Source organism: Danio rerio, chromosome 17 (genome assembly GCF_049306965.1).
Source record: "Danio rerio strain Tuebingen ecotype United States chromosome 17, GRCz12tu, whole genome shotgun sequence".
Lineage (NCBI taxonomy): Eukaryota > Metazoa > Chordata > Actinopteri > Cypriniformes > Danionidae > Danio > Danio rerio.
The window spans coordinates 40,580,827-40,599,277 of record NC_133192.1 but is presented as its reverse complement, the minus strand read 5'-3'; the positions used below and the strand labels follow the sequence as shown (position 1 = coordinate 40,599,277).

General features: G+C 36.8%; 2 protein-coding genes across 4 annotated transcripts in view; both read right to left on the bottom strand.

Annotated features, from left to right (window-relative positions):
- Window positions 1–4,669: 4,669 nt before the first annotated feature.
- On the bottom strand, window positions 4,670–13,384 carry gpr68 (G protein-coupled receptor 68). 2 transcript variants are annotated; one of them, XM_073927816.1, is made up of 3 exons: window positions 12,908–13,384; window positions 5,179–5,988; window positions 4,670–5,081 (listed from the first exon to the last, which is right to left on the bottom strand). In XM_073927816.1, the coding sequence occupies exons 2-3, from the start codon at window positions 5,914–5,916 to the stop codon at window positions 5,058–5,060; spliced, it is 762 nt and encodes a 253-aa protein (XP_073783917.1). In that variant the 5' UTR covers window positions 5,917–5,988; window positions 12,908–13,384; the 3' UTR covers window positions 4,670–5,057. The 2 variants fall into 2 exon arrangements, with proteins under 2 accessions (XP_073783917.1, XP_009291499.1); XM_009293224.5 differs by having other exon boundaries at window positions 4,670–5,988.
- A 2,111-nt stretch (window positions 13,385–15,495) lies between these two features.
- ccdc88c (coiled-coil domain containing 88C) overlaps window positions 15,496–18,451 on the bottom strand; it is a 112,358-nt gene continuing 109,402 nt past the window's right edge. For both annotated transcript variants that reach the window (XR_012392729.1, NM_001423870.1), the window contains one exon: window positions 15,496–17,710. Coding sequence is in view for 1 of the 2 variants with exons in the window: in NM_001423870.1 (NP_001410799.1) it covers window positions 16,808–17,710 (903 nt within the window). In the remaining variant the exon portion in view is untranslated. The remainder of the gene's footprint in view (window positions 17,711–18,451) is intronic.

Here is an 18,451-nt window from a genome sequence, read left to right as displayed (position 1 = left end):
ATCTTAAAAAACAAAAACTATGCTTGAATAACTGGTTTGTAAATAAAACAATACCTACTAATTCATAACTTAATAAATATTATTTTATTATTAAAGGGCACCTACGGTGAAAAATCTACTTTTCAAGCTGTTTGGACAGACATGTGTGTAAGTATAGTGTATATACTGTCATACTGGGGTGAAATAAACACACCCAGTCCTCTTTTTTTTTTTTCAAATTTAACAACAAAAAAACAGTGGACCAATTTAGGCGGTTTTCAGACCGACCGCAACTTGACATAGAGTGTGGTCCCCCCGCCCACCAATATTGATTGACAGCTGCGCGCAATAACATGTCTCCTAGTAATGCAAATAATGATATCAACAAGACAGGACGAGCGCAAAGCAACCGGGAATAAAAGATCTGTTCAGTTTGCTAGGATCATCAGTCATCATCAAACGTGATCAAGAGAGAGTTTTACAAGTTTAACACGTTTTAAAACAGCATGTGTGTAATGAATTACAGCGATTCACTTTAGATTCACTTCATCAGCACAGCCGCGTCTCTCTGTCTCACTCACTAGGGGTGTAACGATACACTCAGCTCACGATACGATGTGTATCACGATATAATGTTCACGATTCGATATGTATCACGATATTTGGAATAAAAATTGAAAATTAAACTGAAATGCAAATTTTACCAAGTAAACTATTTTTTATGTATTTCTTTTGTTTCAACTTGTTAAACTGAACCTTCTTTAAGAAAATAAATTAAACAGGCCTGTCTCTGGAAAATAAAACAATTTAAAAACTTCTTAAAAATATTATTGAAATGACTGAGACAAAATTAAGGAACAATTTAAGTAAAGGTGCAAAAACAATAAGCTTTCTATTCAATTGAATTTAACAGTAAGAGCCTAAGGCTTTGCTTGGTCACTTGCGTTTTTTGTGTGTGCAAAAAAAAATCCACATTTCCAGGTATTTAATTAATATTTAATTAAATTCATTTAGAGATATCTCTAATTACAATTGTGACTAGTCAAAACTCATTTAGAGATATCTGCAAATATTTTTCAATGGAGGAATATGACTAGTCATAAGATATTTGCAGATATCTCCAATCTGATTTCATACTAGTACAATTGTAATTGCAGATATCCCTAATTGTCATTCTGACTAGTCGAATTACAATTATGACTAGTCAAAATATAATTAGAGATATCTCTAAATATATTTATGGATAGTCAGAACAAAGGTTTAAATGCTAAAACGTCTTGCCATATGCGCGCGTCTATCAAAGTCCGCCCTCTCTAGTAACAGCTCACAGTCAGCTCACGTCATGTGTGATTTTGCGGCGGGAACATTATATGAAGACAGAATGATATTTTAGGCTGAATTGTACCTTATAAACACAGTATGTGACTCTTTCAACAATCACTGTGAATCACTGTAAATCACTGTGAAGTCTTTATAACTTAGGATGTTTGACCCAGTATGCGTGTCAAAAAGCGGACGAGTCTAAAGCAATGACTGTACAACTGAAATGTTGCCAGACGTCTGATTTTGAGAGGATGGGCCATCCTCTATTTCAGCTCCACTCATCTTGGTCTGCTAACATTACTGCTGCTGCAATCTGAACTCACGTGCGATAGCAGGTGGAACGTAGCTCACGTGCAAACAGCTCAACTAATAAGAGAAAATGGACATCATATCGTAATTATATCGTCATAACGCCACGATGCATATTGTGACATTTTTGCATCGCAATAAATCGTACAACGATAAATCGTTACACCCCTATCACTCACTCACTCTCTCTCACTCTCTCTCTCTCTCTCTCTGTGTGTGTGTGTGTGCGTGTGTATCTGCGCTAAGTGTCTGTGCTATGTGTATGTGTATGTCAGCGTGTCTATGCTATGTACTGTATGTTTGTGTGTGTGTGTCTGCGCTACGTGTCTGTGCTATGTGTGTGTGTCTGTGTCTGCACTGTGTGTGCGTGAACTCATTGTTGCAACTCAACAAAAAAATGCATCAAATACTGATTGGTAAAGTTCTTAACGTCATATTTCTCACAAACGTTACGTGAGATCTGACAGGCACATGGGAACAGTGGGCGGGGATGACTAGCCTTAAAGACATAGACAAAATCAGCAACAACCTTTTCCCAGCTACAATACAGACATTTCAAACAGCTATAATAAATACACTGGTGGGTGTTTTGAGTTGAAACTTTACAGACACATTCTAGGGACGCAAAAGACTTAAATTAAATATGAAAAAATGGGTAACCTATGTGCCCTTTAATAAATATTATTTTATTATTAATAAATATTATATTACATTATAAATGTGCTTTTAAGTCAGGATTACAGCATTTGTAGCTTCAGTTATAAACTGTTTACTAACATTTATTAATGTAGAGTTCATGCTTAACAGATAACAAATTCACTATTTGCTATATGCTTAATAAATGATTTATAGTGTGTAGTTATTATAATGTGTTACCGAAACTTTTCACACTTGCATTTCTGGTCTGCCACATTCACATGTGCATGAATAGAAGTCTATAGGGTGAAAAGTGATGTGTGACCATGGCTTTACACAGAATAAAAACTGCAAAGGATCAAACTAGCATGTAGTGCAAGTTACCATGGCAACAAAACCTGATGAAAACCAACACACCTTCTTGAGCTTGAAAACTCCTCTCAAGCGGTGAGAGACTCGTCTTCTATTCAGCTTATTCTGCAATGCTGATTTAAGCTGTTTTCTTTTGTGATTATTATGTATGAACATTCTGTGATTGTTTTAGGACGTCCGATTCATTTGCCTATGACTAGAAATAATAAATGGCAGTAAAAATGAAGTACTCTACAAACAAGTGCTTTTCTGAAAATACATAAATATATCAATAATGTAATAAAAAAATACTAGTTTGCAACATCAATGTGCATAACAAGCTGATTTTATAAGTTCAAATCCGCGGAAGTGAAAAAGGTCATAAATACAAAATGAAAATGGATTCTTATGGCAATTTCTAACTTTTTGGTTTAGTTTATACTAAAATCCATATTATTTGTATGATCTCATTTGTACATTTTGTACATGAGGTTTGGGGTCATGCCTCTTAAAATAAAAATATCAGCCACTTTTCTGGCAATGTGTAAAATACGTAAATGTTTCCTATCTTGCTGGATGTCTTGATACAGTCATATTCGAATAGCTCACTCTTACGTGCCTACTCTTTTGTAAAAGAAAAAAGGTCAATATAGTTTCACTCTCTTGGGGAACTAAAAAATAAATAAATAAATAAGCACTTTTCAGACAATAATTGTTTCTCATGATGACGTCTCTAAATCCAGCAGTACAAGTCTCTGATGTTATCATTTGGTTTGTAAAATCTATTTTGATGTAGAGTTTAGCTCTGATCAAATTAATTCTGATCAAAATCAAGCTAGGAGCAGCAGCATTAGCACTGGCATGATCATGATGATATGTGGACACATAAAAGGTGGCTTTTGACCACCAGCACACAGACATAAACTATCTAGCTCTTTGGTAATGTCCAAAGTGGTCGATTACTAATGCACAAAATGCAACCTTTCTGATGCGGATTACCTCAAAATCGCAATCATACGGTCACAGTGTATTTCAGTTGCCAAAAGCATTTATGAAACCACTTTTGAAATGATCTGCTTTCGAAACAGACATGTAAATTCAGACTGCAATTAAATAACCACACAACCTTTGTGTTTGTCACAAAACATTAAGTAATTTATCTGGGGATTTTAATGAGAGAGATATAAGAAAAGAATGGCTATAAATTCACCAACTACCACCCTTACATCCCCCTGAGAAACCACTGTCATCTGAAAAGATTAGTCAGAATCATATTATGGTGAGTAAATGATGACAGAAATGTAATTCGGTATACTATTAAGGACCATAAAGGCTTTTCCCTCTCATGTTAGCAGTCCAAAAATTACTACAACTGAAACGTGTGGTTTAAAAACAGAAATGGCTGAAACCTGAACACCTCAATCAACCATCACTTTCAAAAGTGGCTAAAGCGACTATGAAAAACAAACAGTTAAGCGCATCTTTTCTTGAAGCTTTACATGTCAAACAATGGTGATTATCAAGGTAGCAGTCCCTGAGATACACCACACAACAGTACATTGTTAGCGAACCACAACCATGTAAAATTGCAGCAAATTCAGAAAAAGAGGTCTGACATGGTAGGCTGTTTGAACTAATGCAAAATGAAAACTGGTATACAACTGTCTGCATCTATGTCACTGAAGTGCCTGGGGATACTGTATGATATCTGAAGCTGTATACCAATTCAGAGCCTGCAACCTTTGAAGGGCACACTTGTAGTCTGGTTGTGATGGATAAATCACGATTTAACAAAATGCCCCAATAAGTCTCTTTGAAATGTGGACTTAAAATGTGTTCATCAACCACTGCAACTCAAGGTTATTGGCTTGTGCATGATATTTGCCGAAAATTTTAACCACACTTTTATGTAAGCATTGTATTTTAGTTTAGTCTGATATCTAATGAGACAAATAATAAAAATACTAAATTTGATTGTCTAACTAAGATTTATAGATAAGATTTAAATAATTTTATAGATATTTTATACTTTTAATATGTGCATTGATAGACCAGGTCGAGCATATTTAGACAGGTTTGGCACCCTGTTTTACTTGTAATGTGATTTAAAAAAATTCAAGATTCAAAAATTACAGTAAATGTATTACTGCAAGTCGTATCAGTTGTCCCAGTTCCTATGCTATGAGGCCTATACTTACTTCATAGTGGATCTTAAAGGTCACACATTCAAAGGCCTCTGAATTGAGACACAGCTATAAATGATTAATGCAACAACATTGTTCAAACTTCAGTTTTGATCTGCTGCAGGAGTGTCACCACTGATGTGCCTGTAACATTATCGTTTGTGACTGCCAGCTCAGTGGAGTGTGTGTTGAACCTTCCATGACTTTTTGAGCAACAGCAGAACACCCGAGTACAAGCATCATGAGCCTTCTGGATGCCCTTTTGGGCACTTTCACTTATAAAACAGTAGAGAGCCGGATCTGCCACACAGTTAAAAGAAGTCAGTAACAGAGAGAAATGATAGTAGTTAAAAATGCTCTCAATGAAGTTGCAGTCCCGTTCAAATATGGTACGCACCAGCAAAAAGATGTGGTACGGCGAGAAGCACACCAGGAAGATGACTATAGTACTGGTCACCAAATACTTGATGCGGATTTTCTGGGAAGTTTGTGTGCCTGCACTTTTACCCACTGCTCGGAGAACCCGGAAGTATGACACCGAGAGGATTCCCAAAGGAAACAGGAAGCCTATGTAAAAACGGTAGTAGTTTATTTGGTACTCCCATGTCTTCATGGGATAGTGTTCGAAGCACACCGATTGGTTATGCTTGTCTCTGCTGAGCTCCTTATGCAGGAAGAACACCACTCCTACTGCAAGCTCTTTGAGCCAGACTACCGTACTGACCAGCGTTGCTGCTCGGACCGTTCGGAACGCAGAGAATCGGAAGGGGTAGACCACCGCCAGGTATCGGTCAATGGAGATACAGCACAGAAAACCAATGCTGACGTAGATGTTCTCATAGAGCAGGAAGCCACACAGTTGACAGAGCCACTCGGAGCCACTCCAGTTGTCCCCCTGGAAGATATACTGGAGCCACAGGGGCAGGGAGCCCAGGTATAGCAGATCTGAAATGGTCAGGTTCAACAAGTAGACCCCCAGCTCATTGCGAGCTTTCAACTGAAGCCAGGCATGGTAGAGCGAGTAAGCATTGGCGGGAAGACCCACTAGCAGAACTAAGAGGTATGCAACAGAAAACAGGTACTGGTGAATGTCATGGTTTATAGTGCAGTTGATTTGCTCCTCAGACATGTTCATTTTTCCAACCACATGTTCAGAGTCTTACTCAACGACTGTAGAAAGTTCGTAATCAACAGAGGTCTCCAGACTCTGTGGGAAGCAAACAAAATGGATGTCAAATAATTAGCATGTTTAAACCAACACAACATAACACAACCAGGGCAAAACTACTCTAAAAACTCTAAAGTTTTCGAGATTCTAATGTGCATTTTTGATGGTGTGGGAAGATTGCAATGTTCGTAATCAGCAGGAAAACCTCAGAACATTGCAATTTTACCACATTAGCAGAAATGCACATCAGAATCTTAAAAAAGCTGTTTTTAGAGAGGTTTTTACATGATAGTCGCAACATTGAAGTATAGTATCAGTATCGTGGTTAACTCAAGTTCAAGACATTGTGCTGTTATAAAAGATCACGTGTTTTTTTATGCTTTCCTTGAAAAAGTGATCAGCAATAAGTGACTACACATGTCATTATGATGAACTGGTCTACATTTACGGTCTCATTTTGTTGACATCAAATTTTAAATATGTATCGAAAGAGCTTGTTTGTTTTGACTTTGAAATTCTGCGACCATGGTTTATAGCAGGGGTTCTAAACCCTGTTCCTTGAGATCTACCTTCCTGCAGATATTAACTCTCAGTATGTGTTCTTCAGTGTTCTTGCATCCTCGTGTAACGTCATCATTAACCTTCAAAGTCCAGTTCCAAAGCTCACGATCGCAAAAACAGAGGACATGTGAAAGTTGCCGGATGTGTTCTTGATTTTGAGGATGCATCGATGCAGACTTGAGCGCAAAATTCGCTCAAAGTCCTAGAAGTCAGTGCAGCTGAATAAAGGAGGTGGGAAGCACAACATTTTATATAGATTTATTATTAAAGAAAATTATTATTATTAATAATATTATTATTATTAAATTTATAATTAAAGAGCTATAACTTATTTATCTCAGGAGTTTCCCTAAATGAGACGGTGAAAGTAAACATTATGACAATCTTAATAAAGGCATAAACACATTAAGGGTGTTTATTTGCTGAAATTGGTATTAAATTCTGTATTTTTTATATTGTGCAATGTATATTTGTAATGTCTTTTTGCATAGTATATATTGAGATATCTTGAAACTTTACTAACTTTGGCAAGAGCGGTCTCCAGAAGAACTCGAGTTCTTTCTCATTGTTCTTGGAATTGATAAACAGCTATCAGCTCCTACCTTGACAAACACACCTGAGCCAATTAATTTGGACCTGAAGAGCACTTGATAATTATAGGCAGGTGTGTTTGATTGCAACTGAAATCTGCAGGAAGGTAGATCTTTAGGTGCAGCGTTAGTCGTCCCTGGTTTATAGCCATTTTTGAATTTTAATATCAAAAGACAGCATCTAGATTTTTGTTTCTGTCCATCTCATTTAGGCTTCAAATTTCAAGATCATCTAGAACAAAACATAAAGGCTGATTTATACTTCTGCATCAAGCGCACACAAATGCTCCAGCGCAGCTTTTACACGGTCGCAGACCACTTGACGTGGCAGACGCTGATGCACACCTCTCAAAAAATGTAACTACACGTTGCAATGACGCAAAGCTCTGTGAATGGTCGGCTTGGTATCGGTGACAAGTGTGAGCGGTGCTGGGAGCCATGAGCCAGATGGAACAATTGTTTACAAGTGTTGGATGGAAGCTTTTGTTTTGCGATTACCTTATGATTAAAGTTTGTGCACGTCTGCCGGTTCCTGCCACTGAATGAGAAGGTTTTAGCTACTTGTACATTAAGGTAGCATTCAGAAAAAATAAACAACCGTGAAGAAACCAGAGGAACATAAATCCTACTGCCAGCTAGCGTTTCAGAAGTGTTATTGCAGAGCAACACAAACAGCACGCAGAAGTATAAATGCACAGCTACACACAAGGCACTGTGGGTCATGCCAATCACTCAACGCAGAAATATAAATCAGCCCTAAGAGTCATACACCTTTTTTAAGTGCACAAAGGATATGTCCTTCAATCCAAAAGCTAGTAAGAAAAATAATTTTGCTGAGGGATCCAGGGTGATGCTAAGTTATGGATTGGTCTTAAAACCATTGTTTGATTTAATTGTTTATAGAACTTTCTTTTTCTCAGTTCAAGAAGACAAACATTGTACTTATGCGTGCCTAGCAAATAGCAGCCTAGAAGATGGCTGCAGAATGATGAATGTTTTGTGTGTGGGCTGCGTCCTTCAGACTCTCAAATATTCTAAACATTCAGAATGAGTTATTAATAAGTTAAATGCAGTGTGAAATTCTCTTGAAAGAATTCAACCGTTTACAGTATCTGTTGGGGATTAAACCATACAATGTATTTTGCACTTGCTGGTCAATGTTGTTGTTTTTTTTCATTGTTTAAAGGCTATGAAACGCATTTAAACCCATCCAAAACAGCTAATGTTGAAATCTCAATTCACATCATGGATTTCAGTACATACATTGCTCTTGTCAACCTGACCGTGACCTGTTTGACAGAATGTCTGCTTAATGAAAACATGTCAGATACATTAGGATTGAGACCTTGGCTGCGATGACTGTGGAAACTCGTATATGCTATAGACCAAGTAAACGGTGTGAACAAAATTTTTCATCACCAATTCATTAAATGCCTACGAATGTCTACCTGCATCTGAGTCATATGCGACACCTTCAATAATATTGCCAGTCAGACATAATGAACGTTTTTTGAGCAAGTGCAGCATTGCAAGTGTCGCAATAAGGGAAATCCGAATTGCTTCAGTTTAGCTCTTGGAGGTTACTTGAGGTATTGTGTAATATGTATGTACAGTATATATGGAATCAGCTTCACCACCAAGCCTAAAGACTTGACATTATTTTGACAAGTGCAAATCCGAGCTTGACCCGCAGGCCCAGTGAATGCACTATTGCACTGTTTTCCTCTATTGACCTTATTCTAAAATGCGGAAGTGCGCCTGTTTTCACGATTGTCTTAGAACTTCCGATTCAGTCGCCTATGGGAGAAATGACTAGGAATAATAAACGGCAGAAAACGGTCAAACTACTTGCTCTACAAACAAATGTTTGCATGACTACACAAACCAAGTAGAATAATATAATAAGAAAATATCAAATTGCAACATCAAGCAGCGTAATGAGCAGTTTTTAACGTCAAAAAATGAATGGAAGTTAATGAGACTGGATGTCTCAAGCCAAAAAGATTCAAATGGCAGCGCCCGCTCGTCGGCGGAGAATAAGGTGAATATAAATTGATGAAATCATATAATAATCAAAATATAATAATAATAATAATCATAGGATAATAATAAGTAATATAAAACAGACAACAAGAAATTGTACAAGAGGTGTAGTGTGTTATAATGGTTTTACATTGGATTATAGGTGTTTTGCCATGCCAGTAGTTTGCAGTGGGACTTTGTAAGGAAATTTTGTGCAAGAATTAGGAATTTTATTCATTCATTTTCTTCTCAGCTTAGTCCCTTTATTAATCTGGGGTCGCCACAGCGGAATGAACTGATAACTTATCCAGCATATGTTTTACGCAGCGGATGCCCTTCCAGCTGCAAACCATCACTTATACACTTCCACTCACATACACTACGGAAAATTTAGCCTAACCAATTCACCTATAGCGCTTGTCTTTGGACTTTTTTTTCTTATAAGCCCATTCTTATATTTTTGTTTTTCTTTTTTGGGTATTTCGCGTATCTTATATGTGCATTTTGTTTCTTTTCTTGTTTCCTTTCTTTGTGGCTAAGCTTTTCCCCTGTAGGATTTGAGGGAAACACAAGGGCACAAGAAAAGAATGCAAGAATGGAGGAATCAAATGAGAATTTATTTGCATATTGGAAAATTCTTGAGCACTCAAGTGTCACTCAAAGAGATCATCATGAGCTGCATTCAAGTAATCTGTTGTTAAAGTTTGATATACAGTATTTATCCCTTTATCTGGCATTTTAACCATGAGGCTTGGGATGATAACCGGTTTCAAGGTTTACTACGGTTTGGAAAAGTCAGGGTTTTAAAATACAAAAAAATATATATATATGTTATATTATTCCTAATGTTGATGTAAAGGTTTTTAAAACTATTGAAGCTAGCATAAGCCAATGATTTATTTAAACTATTAAGCCTGACACTTACTGCTCTAAAATATTATGTTTCCTAAAAAATATATGATGTTCAAAAGGGGAAAAATTATTTCTAAGACATTTTTAAAAAAAAGTCAATTTAGGGCAGTAATCACAATACTATGATACCATGAAACCGTGACATTTTTATTTAAGGTTATCCTACCATCAGAAATTACACCGACCAATGCCTTGTAACCATTTAGTGGACCTTTTGTTTATATGTTATCATCAAATTGCTTGTAATAGTGTCAGGAACACATTTAACCACATAAATTGTTCAAAGTTTATTGGTTTCTTAATGTGGCACTTAAAGGGTTTGAATATGTATTAATAAAACAAGTTGCGTTCTTGATATATGTAATGTCTAGAATAATTTATCTGGGCTTGAGTTTTGAAATAATTGGACCTGTAGAAAAAATGACCTGTGTTTTCTCACTCATAACCCTTCTAAGAAGGTTCCTTACTAATTTCTTGTCTCCTCATGGTCCAATTAGAGAACTGAAATGTCCATCAAGAGGGCTAATTCTAATTGGTTTCTGGGTAGCAGATGAAAAAGCCTTCATACAGAACTACTCAATGTAACACATGCACATGATACCACCATTTTTACATTTCTATTTTTGTAGTTAAACAATGATTGTGTTAATGTTACTTTGTTTTTAAAAATGTTTGCATTTTAAGGCACATTTTAAATCAATGACCAAAATGCATAAAATCTTTAACATTTTTAGTAGACAGAGAATTTGTGTTAACTGAATTCAACTGAAGTACATCTAACAGCTTTTAAAGCGACCATTCAACAAGAATTCAAAGTCAACTATCCTTTTTATGCATGCATATTTTATATTGATTAAATACGCATAAAGATGACCGAACAACTAATTATTTACTAAATTTGTATCATTCATTTTGCACAGGGGATTTCAAGACTAGCATTTACAGGAGGAAGTTGGTAAGTTAAATTCCAACTGCACAAAGAGTTTTACATATTGTTTCACACACTTCAAAACATTTCTGACTTTAGATTTCTTTGTACTTGACTCCCAATTTCCTAAAATGGCATGCAGTATGTTTATAATGTACATGCACAAAAATAATTTTACACAGCACAATAAATATACTTACATTTATTTGTAAACCACACAATGCATTATAACCTATTATTTTATTCAATGTGTGCAAGAAAACTAATGCACTACTCAAAGTTTACACTAATGCCATTTAATTATGAAACTAAAGCTTGGCAAAATTAAGCTTGTAAATGGCTTAATAGTTTGTCAAACAAACTTAAAATAACCCTGTTCCAACTCAAACAGCAAATGTGTGAAACGTTTGCTGCCTTCAACATGTTTCTATGCTGATATGCTGACACGCTAACTTCAGACATGAAATGTTTAACCTGTTTAAAGCCATTCGCTCCCAATGGTAGCATTTGTGACCGAAGTGTGAGGTATTAAAGGTAATATAGAAAAGCTATAAATTTGGCACATGTAATATTTATGTCTATAATGAATGTGTTGTTGTATTTTGCACCACATCACTGCACCATTTTGAGTTGAACGTGTAAACCAAATTCAACTGAAGTACATCTAACAGCTTTCAAAGCAACCCAATTCATCAGAATTCAAAGTCAACTATCATTTTAATTAATGCATTTTTTTCATATTGATTAAAACTGCATGAAGATGCCCAAACACCAAATTATTTACTAAATTCATATCATTCATTTTGCACAGGGGATTTCAGGACTAGCATTCACAGGAAGAAAATGGCAAGTTAAATTCCAACCACACAAATGTGGTTTTACATATCTTTATGCCAGTATGTTTGTAATGTACATGCACAAAAATTAATTTTACACAGCACAATAAAACTACTCATACAGTATATATCCCAATATCTGTAAACCATACAATGCATGATAACCTATTTCATATTTAATGTAGGCAAGATAACTAATGCACTAAAAGTTTACACTAATGCATTTTATTTACGAAACTAAAGCTAACTAAACCCAATCACCCTGTTCCAACTCAAACAGCAAATGTGTGAAAACGTGTGCTTCAACATGTTTCTATGCCGATATGCTGACACGCTCACTTCAGACATGAAATGTTTAACCTATTAAAGCCATGCGGTCCCAATGGAAGCGTTTGTGACAAAAGTGAGGTATTAAACGCAATATAGAAAAGCTGAACGACTATATATTGGGCACATGTAATATTATGTCTATATGAATGTGTTGTTGTATTTTGCGCCACATCACTGCACCATTTTGAGTGGAACGGATCGATTAAAATGTCAAAACAGAACATTCGCATAACTGTATACACCAATGCGCTCTTGGAGATGTTACAGTACCTTTCCATTCTAGTAGTCATTTTCTATATCTGACACCAGTGTCATATTTCTGAATACCAGGAATAAACACGCATTTCTCTAACTTTGAAGAAACAGTTACAGTCATTTGTTTAAAAAAAAAAAAAAGCTTAATATACGTGTTTGAATAATTTACCAGTTGGCTGCAGATTCTCATACGTACTTCAGAAATGACCAGTCTGATATGCTGCACTGTTATCATCAATGCGCGTTACGAACAACTGTTGGAAATCTATATGAAATAGGCACTTGTGCGCTCACTTTTCTCATTTATTTTGTCCACCATTCAAATAGCGGGCATGGTACCCATAATTCCAGGCGCAGATATGACAGTTCGTGTTGTAACTGCTTTTAGAATTAATAAACTCATGTTGGTCAAATTAAAATCACTTATGTTTATCCAGTAAAATGCACAACTCTGAGTTAGTTTTGTGTCAATTTCTCGTACAGTATAAGAGTATAGCATCTGTAGCTTAATGAAAGTGCATTACCTTCAGATTGCTGGTTTTAATCCTACGCGATTCGATGAAAGCATGTCTGAAGTGAAGCTCGTCTCCTCAGCAGCTCCACTCATCTGTCTGCTGCTTTTCATTTACTTTCAGCAGTGGGGATATTTCCGGAGAAAACAGCGCAATTGTCGTGTCGGGAAAAAATATCTTAACTTATATTGCGTCATTAATTTTACGCGACGATGCCGCATATTACTCAAAGTGAAACACTCATCTCAAGTGTCTCCTTTACAAACAGGATGTGTCTCATATCCTATAGTGAAGCTGCCCTGCATAGACTGCATGCTTGGGCATTACTAATGCGCTCCGTGTCTGCTGAACCGAGTCTGTGAAATCACATGGAACTATAATGGCAAACGTGCTGTCGGTGACTCCTCGTACCTGTTTGGAAACGAGAGTTAATATATTTGTCATAGAGGATTTCCTCGGTGGATTTGTTCATTTGGCTTGACGCAAAGCAAAGCATACATCACGAGAGTTCAAAACACTTGTAGCTATTTTCTTCGGTGTCCGACTGAATTTAGGCTACTTAATATTTGACATTGTATTAGATTTGATTAATAAACCATTATTTAACATAAAATGAAATGAAAAAATACTTGTTTTAAAAATTGCTTAATGAGGATACATTGTAATTAACTTATTTTAATGACTATTTATATGTTACAATTCCTGCAATATAAAATGTTATGCATTGTCTATCTTGTATATAAAAATTGTACAACAACCACCATTAGGCGTGAGCAGGGCACAACTTAAAGCAAGGTATTGACTGTCTTAAAAGGTCTTGAAATTCAAAACCTAAATTTTCAGCCTTAAAAAGTCTTAAATTCACTGAATTTTTGTGTGGTAGGTCTTAAATAATTTTAAATAGGTCTTAATTTTCCTCTAAGTAAAGCTACCCAATCGGCCAGACATCCATCCAACCACCCACAATTCATAACTCATAATAAAATCAGAAAAAGAAAACTAAAAACAACTACACAATATCTTCACGATAATAACAGAGCAATATATCCCTTTACATTATCTTCCATTCACACAAACAATATTTGCAGAAGTAAAAGGTGAGATATATATATATATATATATATATATATATATATATATATATATATATATATATATATATATATATATATATATATATATATATATATAAATGGGCGTGAAAATTTAGACAAAAAGGCAACAAATATATAGTTCACTATTTACGTAATTGCCTCCACAATAAATATACTTTTAACATTGTTAAACTTGTCATTTAAAAAAGTATGTAATATTATGTTGAAAATAGTGTATTCTACTAGACTTTCCTTGTTATGACACATTAAAGTATGTCACTAAGAACAAACTACGGTAGCTTTTGTGGCAAGCAAAAAAAAAAAATTAAAAAATCCATTTGCCCAACCAGGCCATTAGAAATAATCAATAGTGTTTAGCCCTGTATAAATCTAAAATTGTATTCATAATGGCCATAAAAGGGTCTTGAAAAAAGTCTTAAATTTGAATTGATGAAACCTGCAGAAAGCCTGGTAAAGGGGTAGTTCACCCAAAAAATAATTCACTCATCCTAGTCCACTTGTTCAAGTTTGTTTCGTCTGTTGAACACAAACGATGAATATTTTAGGAATGTTGGTCAGCAGCAGCCATTACTGTCTTCCATAGTAGCCTACATTTGGATGTCAATGGCTGCTGGTTTCTAACATTCTTCAGAATATCATTTATGCTCGACAAAAGAAATTCACTAACATTGAGAAATACTTCAGCGTGAGTAAATTGGGATTTTTGGAATGATCTATCCCTTTAACACCTTTGACTGTATCCATGAGGTTTAGACGTTTTTTTCTCTATTTAATTTTATGGTTGGCATCCGCTGTGTAAAACATACGCTGGATAAGTTGGTGGTTCATTCCGCTGTGGTGACCCCTGATGAATAAAGGAACTAAGCTGAAGGTAAATGAATGAATTTCACAGTTGTCTACTAGGAATGTTTTAGTTTCATGATTAAAGTGTGTAGATTTGTTATTATATACCCCAATAGAATGGAGTAGGAAGTTTTTTTTTTTTTTTTTTTGCAGTTGGAATCATTAAAAAGTTTTTTTAATGATTAATTTTGCAATTGCAACACAAAGCTAGACAGCTGAAATCAACAAGAGAAAAGAGGTGAAGAAACACATTCAGAAGAATGACATCACTAACATCATTTACTCTTAACGTCTTAGTCATTGTTATAATGTGTTAGCTATTATTAGAGCGGTGTTAAAACGTTTCCCGTCTGCACAACTGATGAAACTAAAACTTGTTATCGTCTTCTCACTGCTAAACAAGACTAGAGATTACAATCATATATGTATAAATATATATATAATATATATTTGTCTATTTTAAATAAAAATATAGCAGGAAAAGTTCTTTTGTTGTGGTTTAATAACTTTTTCAAGGTTATGAAAGCATGTGCTATCTCACCCCTAACTAAACAATACTTTTCTCACAATTATACTTTGCGTTCAGGTTAAACATTTAGTAAAATATATGAATGAACCAGCAGTTGGCCTCAAACAATCAAATGCAACTTCAGAAATCATTTATTTATATATTTAAAAAGCTTTATTACAAAGATTTCGGGTTTTGGACATCAGCTTTCTCTAAACAGGCATCTATCATTCACAAACTTTATAAAGTGTAAAAAGTTTGTAATCTACTCGACACACCATATCTTACAGGTAATGATCTATGTTCATGTGCAATAGTGTATATAAAAATCAGTTGTATATCTAAAACCAGCTAAGCAGTAGTTGTGCACATTCCAAAAGGAGACACTCTTTATATTTACACACCCAGTGTGAACGCTTGATCTAAATATATTATTCTAGATGAAGATCTGCCATCTTTGGTGATCAGACCATGAGTTGTTGACTTGAGATGGCAGAAAAGCACCACTGCCAGGTAACAAAGGACATACACACAGCATTAGGGACATGATCGGGGCGGGGGTTTGAATCAAACTACTCCATTACTCAAAACATTAGGCAAACACACACATATATATATATATGCACACATTAAAACAACCCACAAACAAGTGTTATTTAATTGCCTCAAAGACGTTAATAAATAAACCTTAAGCAGAACATCAGGCCATTAGAACAGCTGTGCAGTGTTATAAAATGAACGTGTCAGAAAACAAACAAACAAATGGAGCTTCAATTTAGCACAACCCTAAATGCAGAAGTGAAACTGGGCAATGTGTCCAGATTCCACCTGAAAACCCCTTCCCGAGACATTCTTCCAGCTTATAATCACAAGGTAGGTGCTTCTTATCCTTATGCCCAACCGTCTTCTCTTTCTGGCTACGCAGCCTTATTGCGTGCTTCTGAACAGAGCCTGAGCCAAACCCAGGTCCTACAACAAACCCATGGTCACCCACAAGAAGCAGAAAAGAGCAGATTGTTTGGTATGTCAGCAGGGAGCGAGTGAGAGAGAGTCCGCTTCCCGTAATGGGTCCCTGTGAGGCTGTCTTGGTGATGGACCTGCAACTGTCCTGTGCCTCCTAAAGATGGATGCAAGTCTGTACTCAGTAATTACGCTGGGAGTGGCTCCTCACACACAGCCCAACGTTTGTTTTCCACATTCAGAATAGAACATGGACTGGCCTGCCATGGAGCTGCAGAGAGCGGTAGAAATCAATGGCGTTCGATTGGATACAAAGGGAGAAAATACATTCAAGTGCCCCGTACATTCGTTTACAGGTGTGCAACCTGGTGCCTTTGATGCACCTGGAGAAAGAAAAGATTTGATCTGTCTTCCAGATTGACTGGATCTCCCTGTTTACAGTGCAGTTTCATACATCACATGCGTTTCTGAGCCAAGGCTGAGGTTCTACACGCAGCCATATTCATACCACACAGTCTGAGGGTCATTGTTGGGGTCTGGAGATGCAGGTTTGCTGGTGGGCTGCTCCTTGGAGGCATAGCTTAAGTTTGTCGTGTCTGCCTTCTTCAGTAGAGGAGACTCTGCCTCCCTTTGCTCTTGAGGTTCCTCCTCCAAATCGTTCAGCCTCAAAGCTGGTACAGCTCGCACTGGAGTCACCATGGCCACTTCACCACGGTGGGGAGCTCCTCGGGGTTGGGCAGACCCAGAACGAGCTGCTCCTGCTCGGCTACTACCACTCCCGACATACTCCCGTTCAGCTTGTAGAGACATGGAGGAAGAGTGAAGTGGAGGAGGACTGACCAGGGAAAACTCATCTCTCGGTTGAGCAAGAGACAGACGACGGGGGTCCACAGAAATGTGCCCTGGATCTCCAGGCAATGGCGAGGATCCTGTCACTCTAGCAGACATTGGTCTTTCTCTAGCAACTGCACCAGGTCTCCTCATCACCACATCGTTTTGGTTGGGAGAAGCTGCTTCTGTGCGGTAGCTGTCGGGTCCGTTGGAGCGGAGCAGGTCTGCAGAGGCCAGACTGAATGTGCGGCTCAGGCTGGCACTGCCACCCACACTTCCGCGAGGACTGGACTGCTGCAGTGCTGAGGGTCGCAGTCCCGCTCCTCTGTTGGGAAGGGTTTGAGAGTGCGAAGGTGGTGTGGAGGTGTCTGTAAGGCGAACACTTGGTTTGACGCTGTGTCCTGGTTTGGGGGTCCGAGCGTCTAGTTCTGGTGGTGTGGTCTTGACAGTGGGCGTAACATAATTGGTGGGGGTTTTAGCACCATCTCGAAGAGGAACGGGTCGAGTAGATCTAGTGAAATAATCAGTCATCAGGTCCTCTCGACTGCCGGTCTGCACCTAAGAAAAAGACATTTGAACTCATTACCATTTTGTATTTTATTTTGCACCAAAGACAGTAATGATATTTACATAATAACAGACTTTAATTGTTACTGTTATAGACCAAGAGCTTAAGGACTTAACAAATCAATTGTTAATTAAATATATCTTAGACATTGCCATGCACAAATGAATACACCCCTTTGAAAATGTTTTAATATGCTTATTTTTAACTATTTCTAATTCTTTTGATTAACATATGATACCTAACCAGGGCGTGTGACCAATTTTATTAGTGCGACTAAAAAATTGCACCGGTGCGACCAGCTATTCAAGGACAAAAAATAAATACATTTTTAAATAGTCTGAGACTGTGGTTCAATTGACACAAACTATGGATGCTAATTTTGGTTAGTATTCCTAACTGACAACAATGTCATCCGTATGTTAACCAACCAGAATAATATAAAACTATCAATTTAAAAAATAACTAGATGATGTGTCTATTTTGTGTCTAACACATTAAATATTGCATTTTTTAAATATCGATCTATTCTAAGCGTAAACGGGGCTTTACACTAGTGCGTTTTAGTTTTAAAACGGCGTTTTAGAATGAAAACGATCCGCGTCCATACTAGCATGTTACCCAGCGTTTCTGAACAGCTCTCCGTCCACACCAAAACGCTGAAAACGCACATCACGTGACCACACACACACACTCTCGGGCAAGCGCTGCAGCCTATCTACCCAGATGAGAGC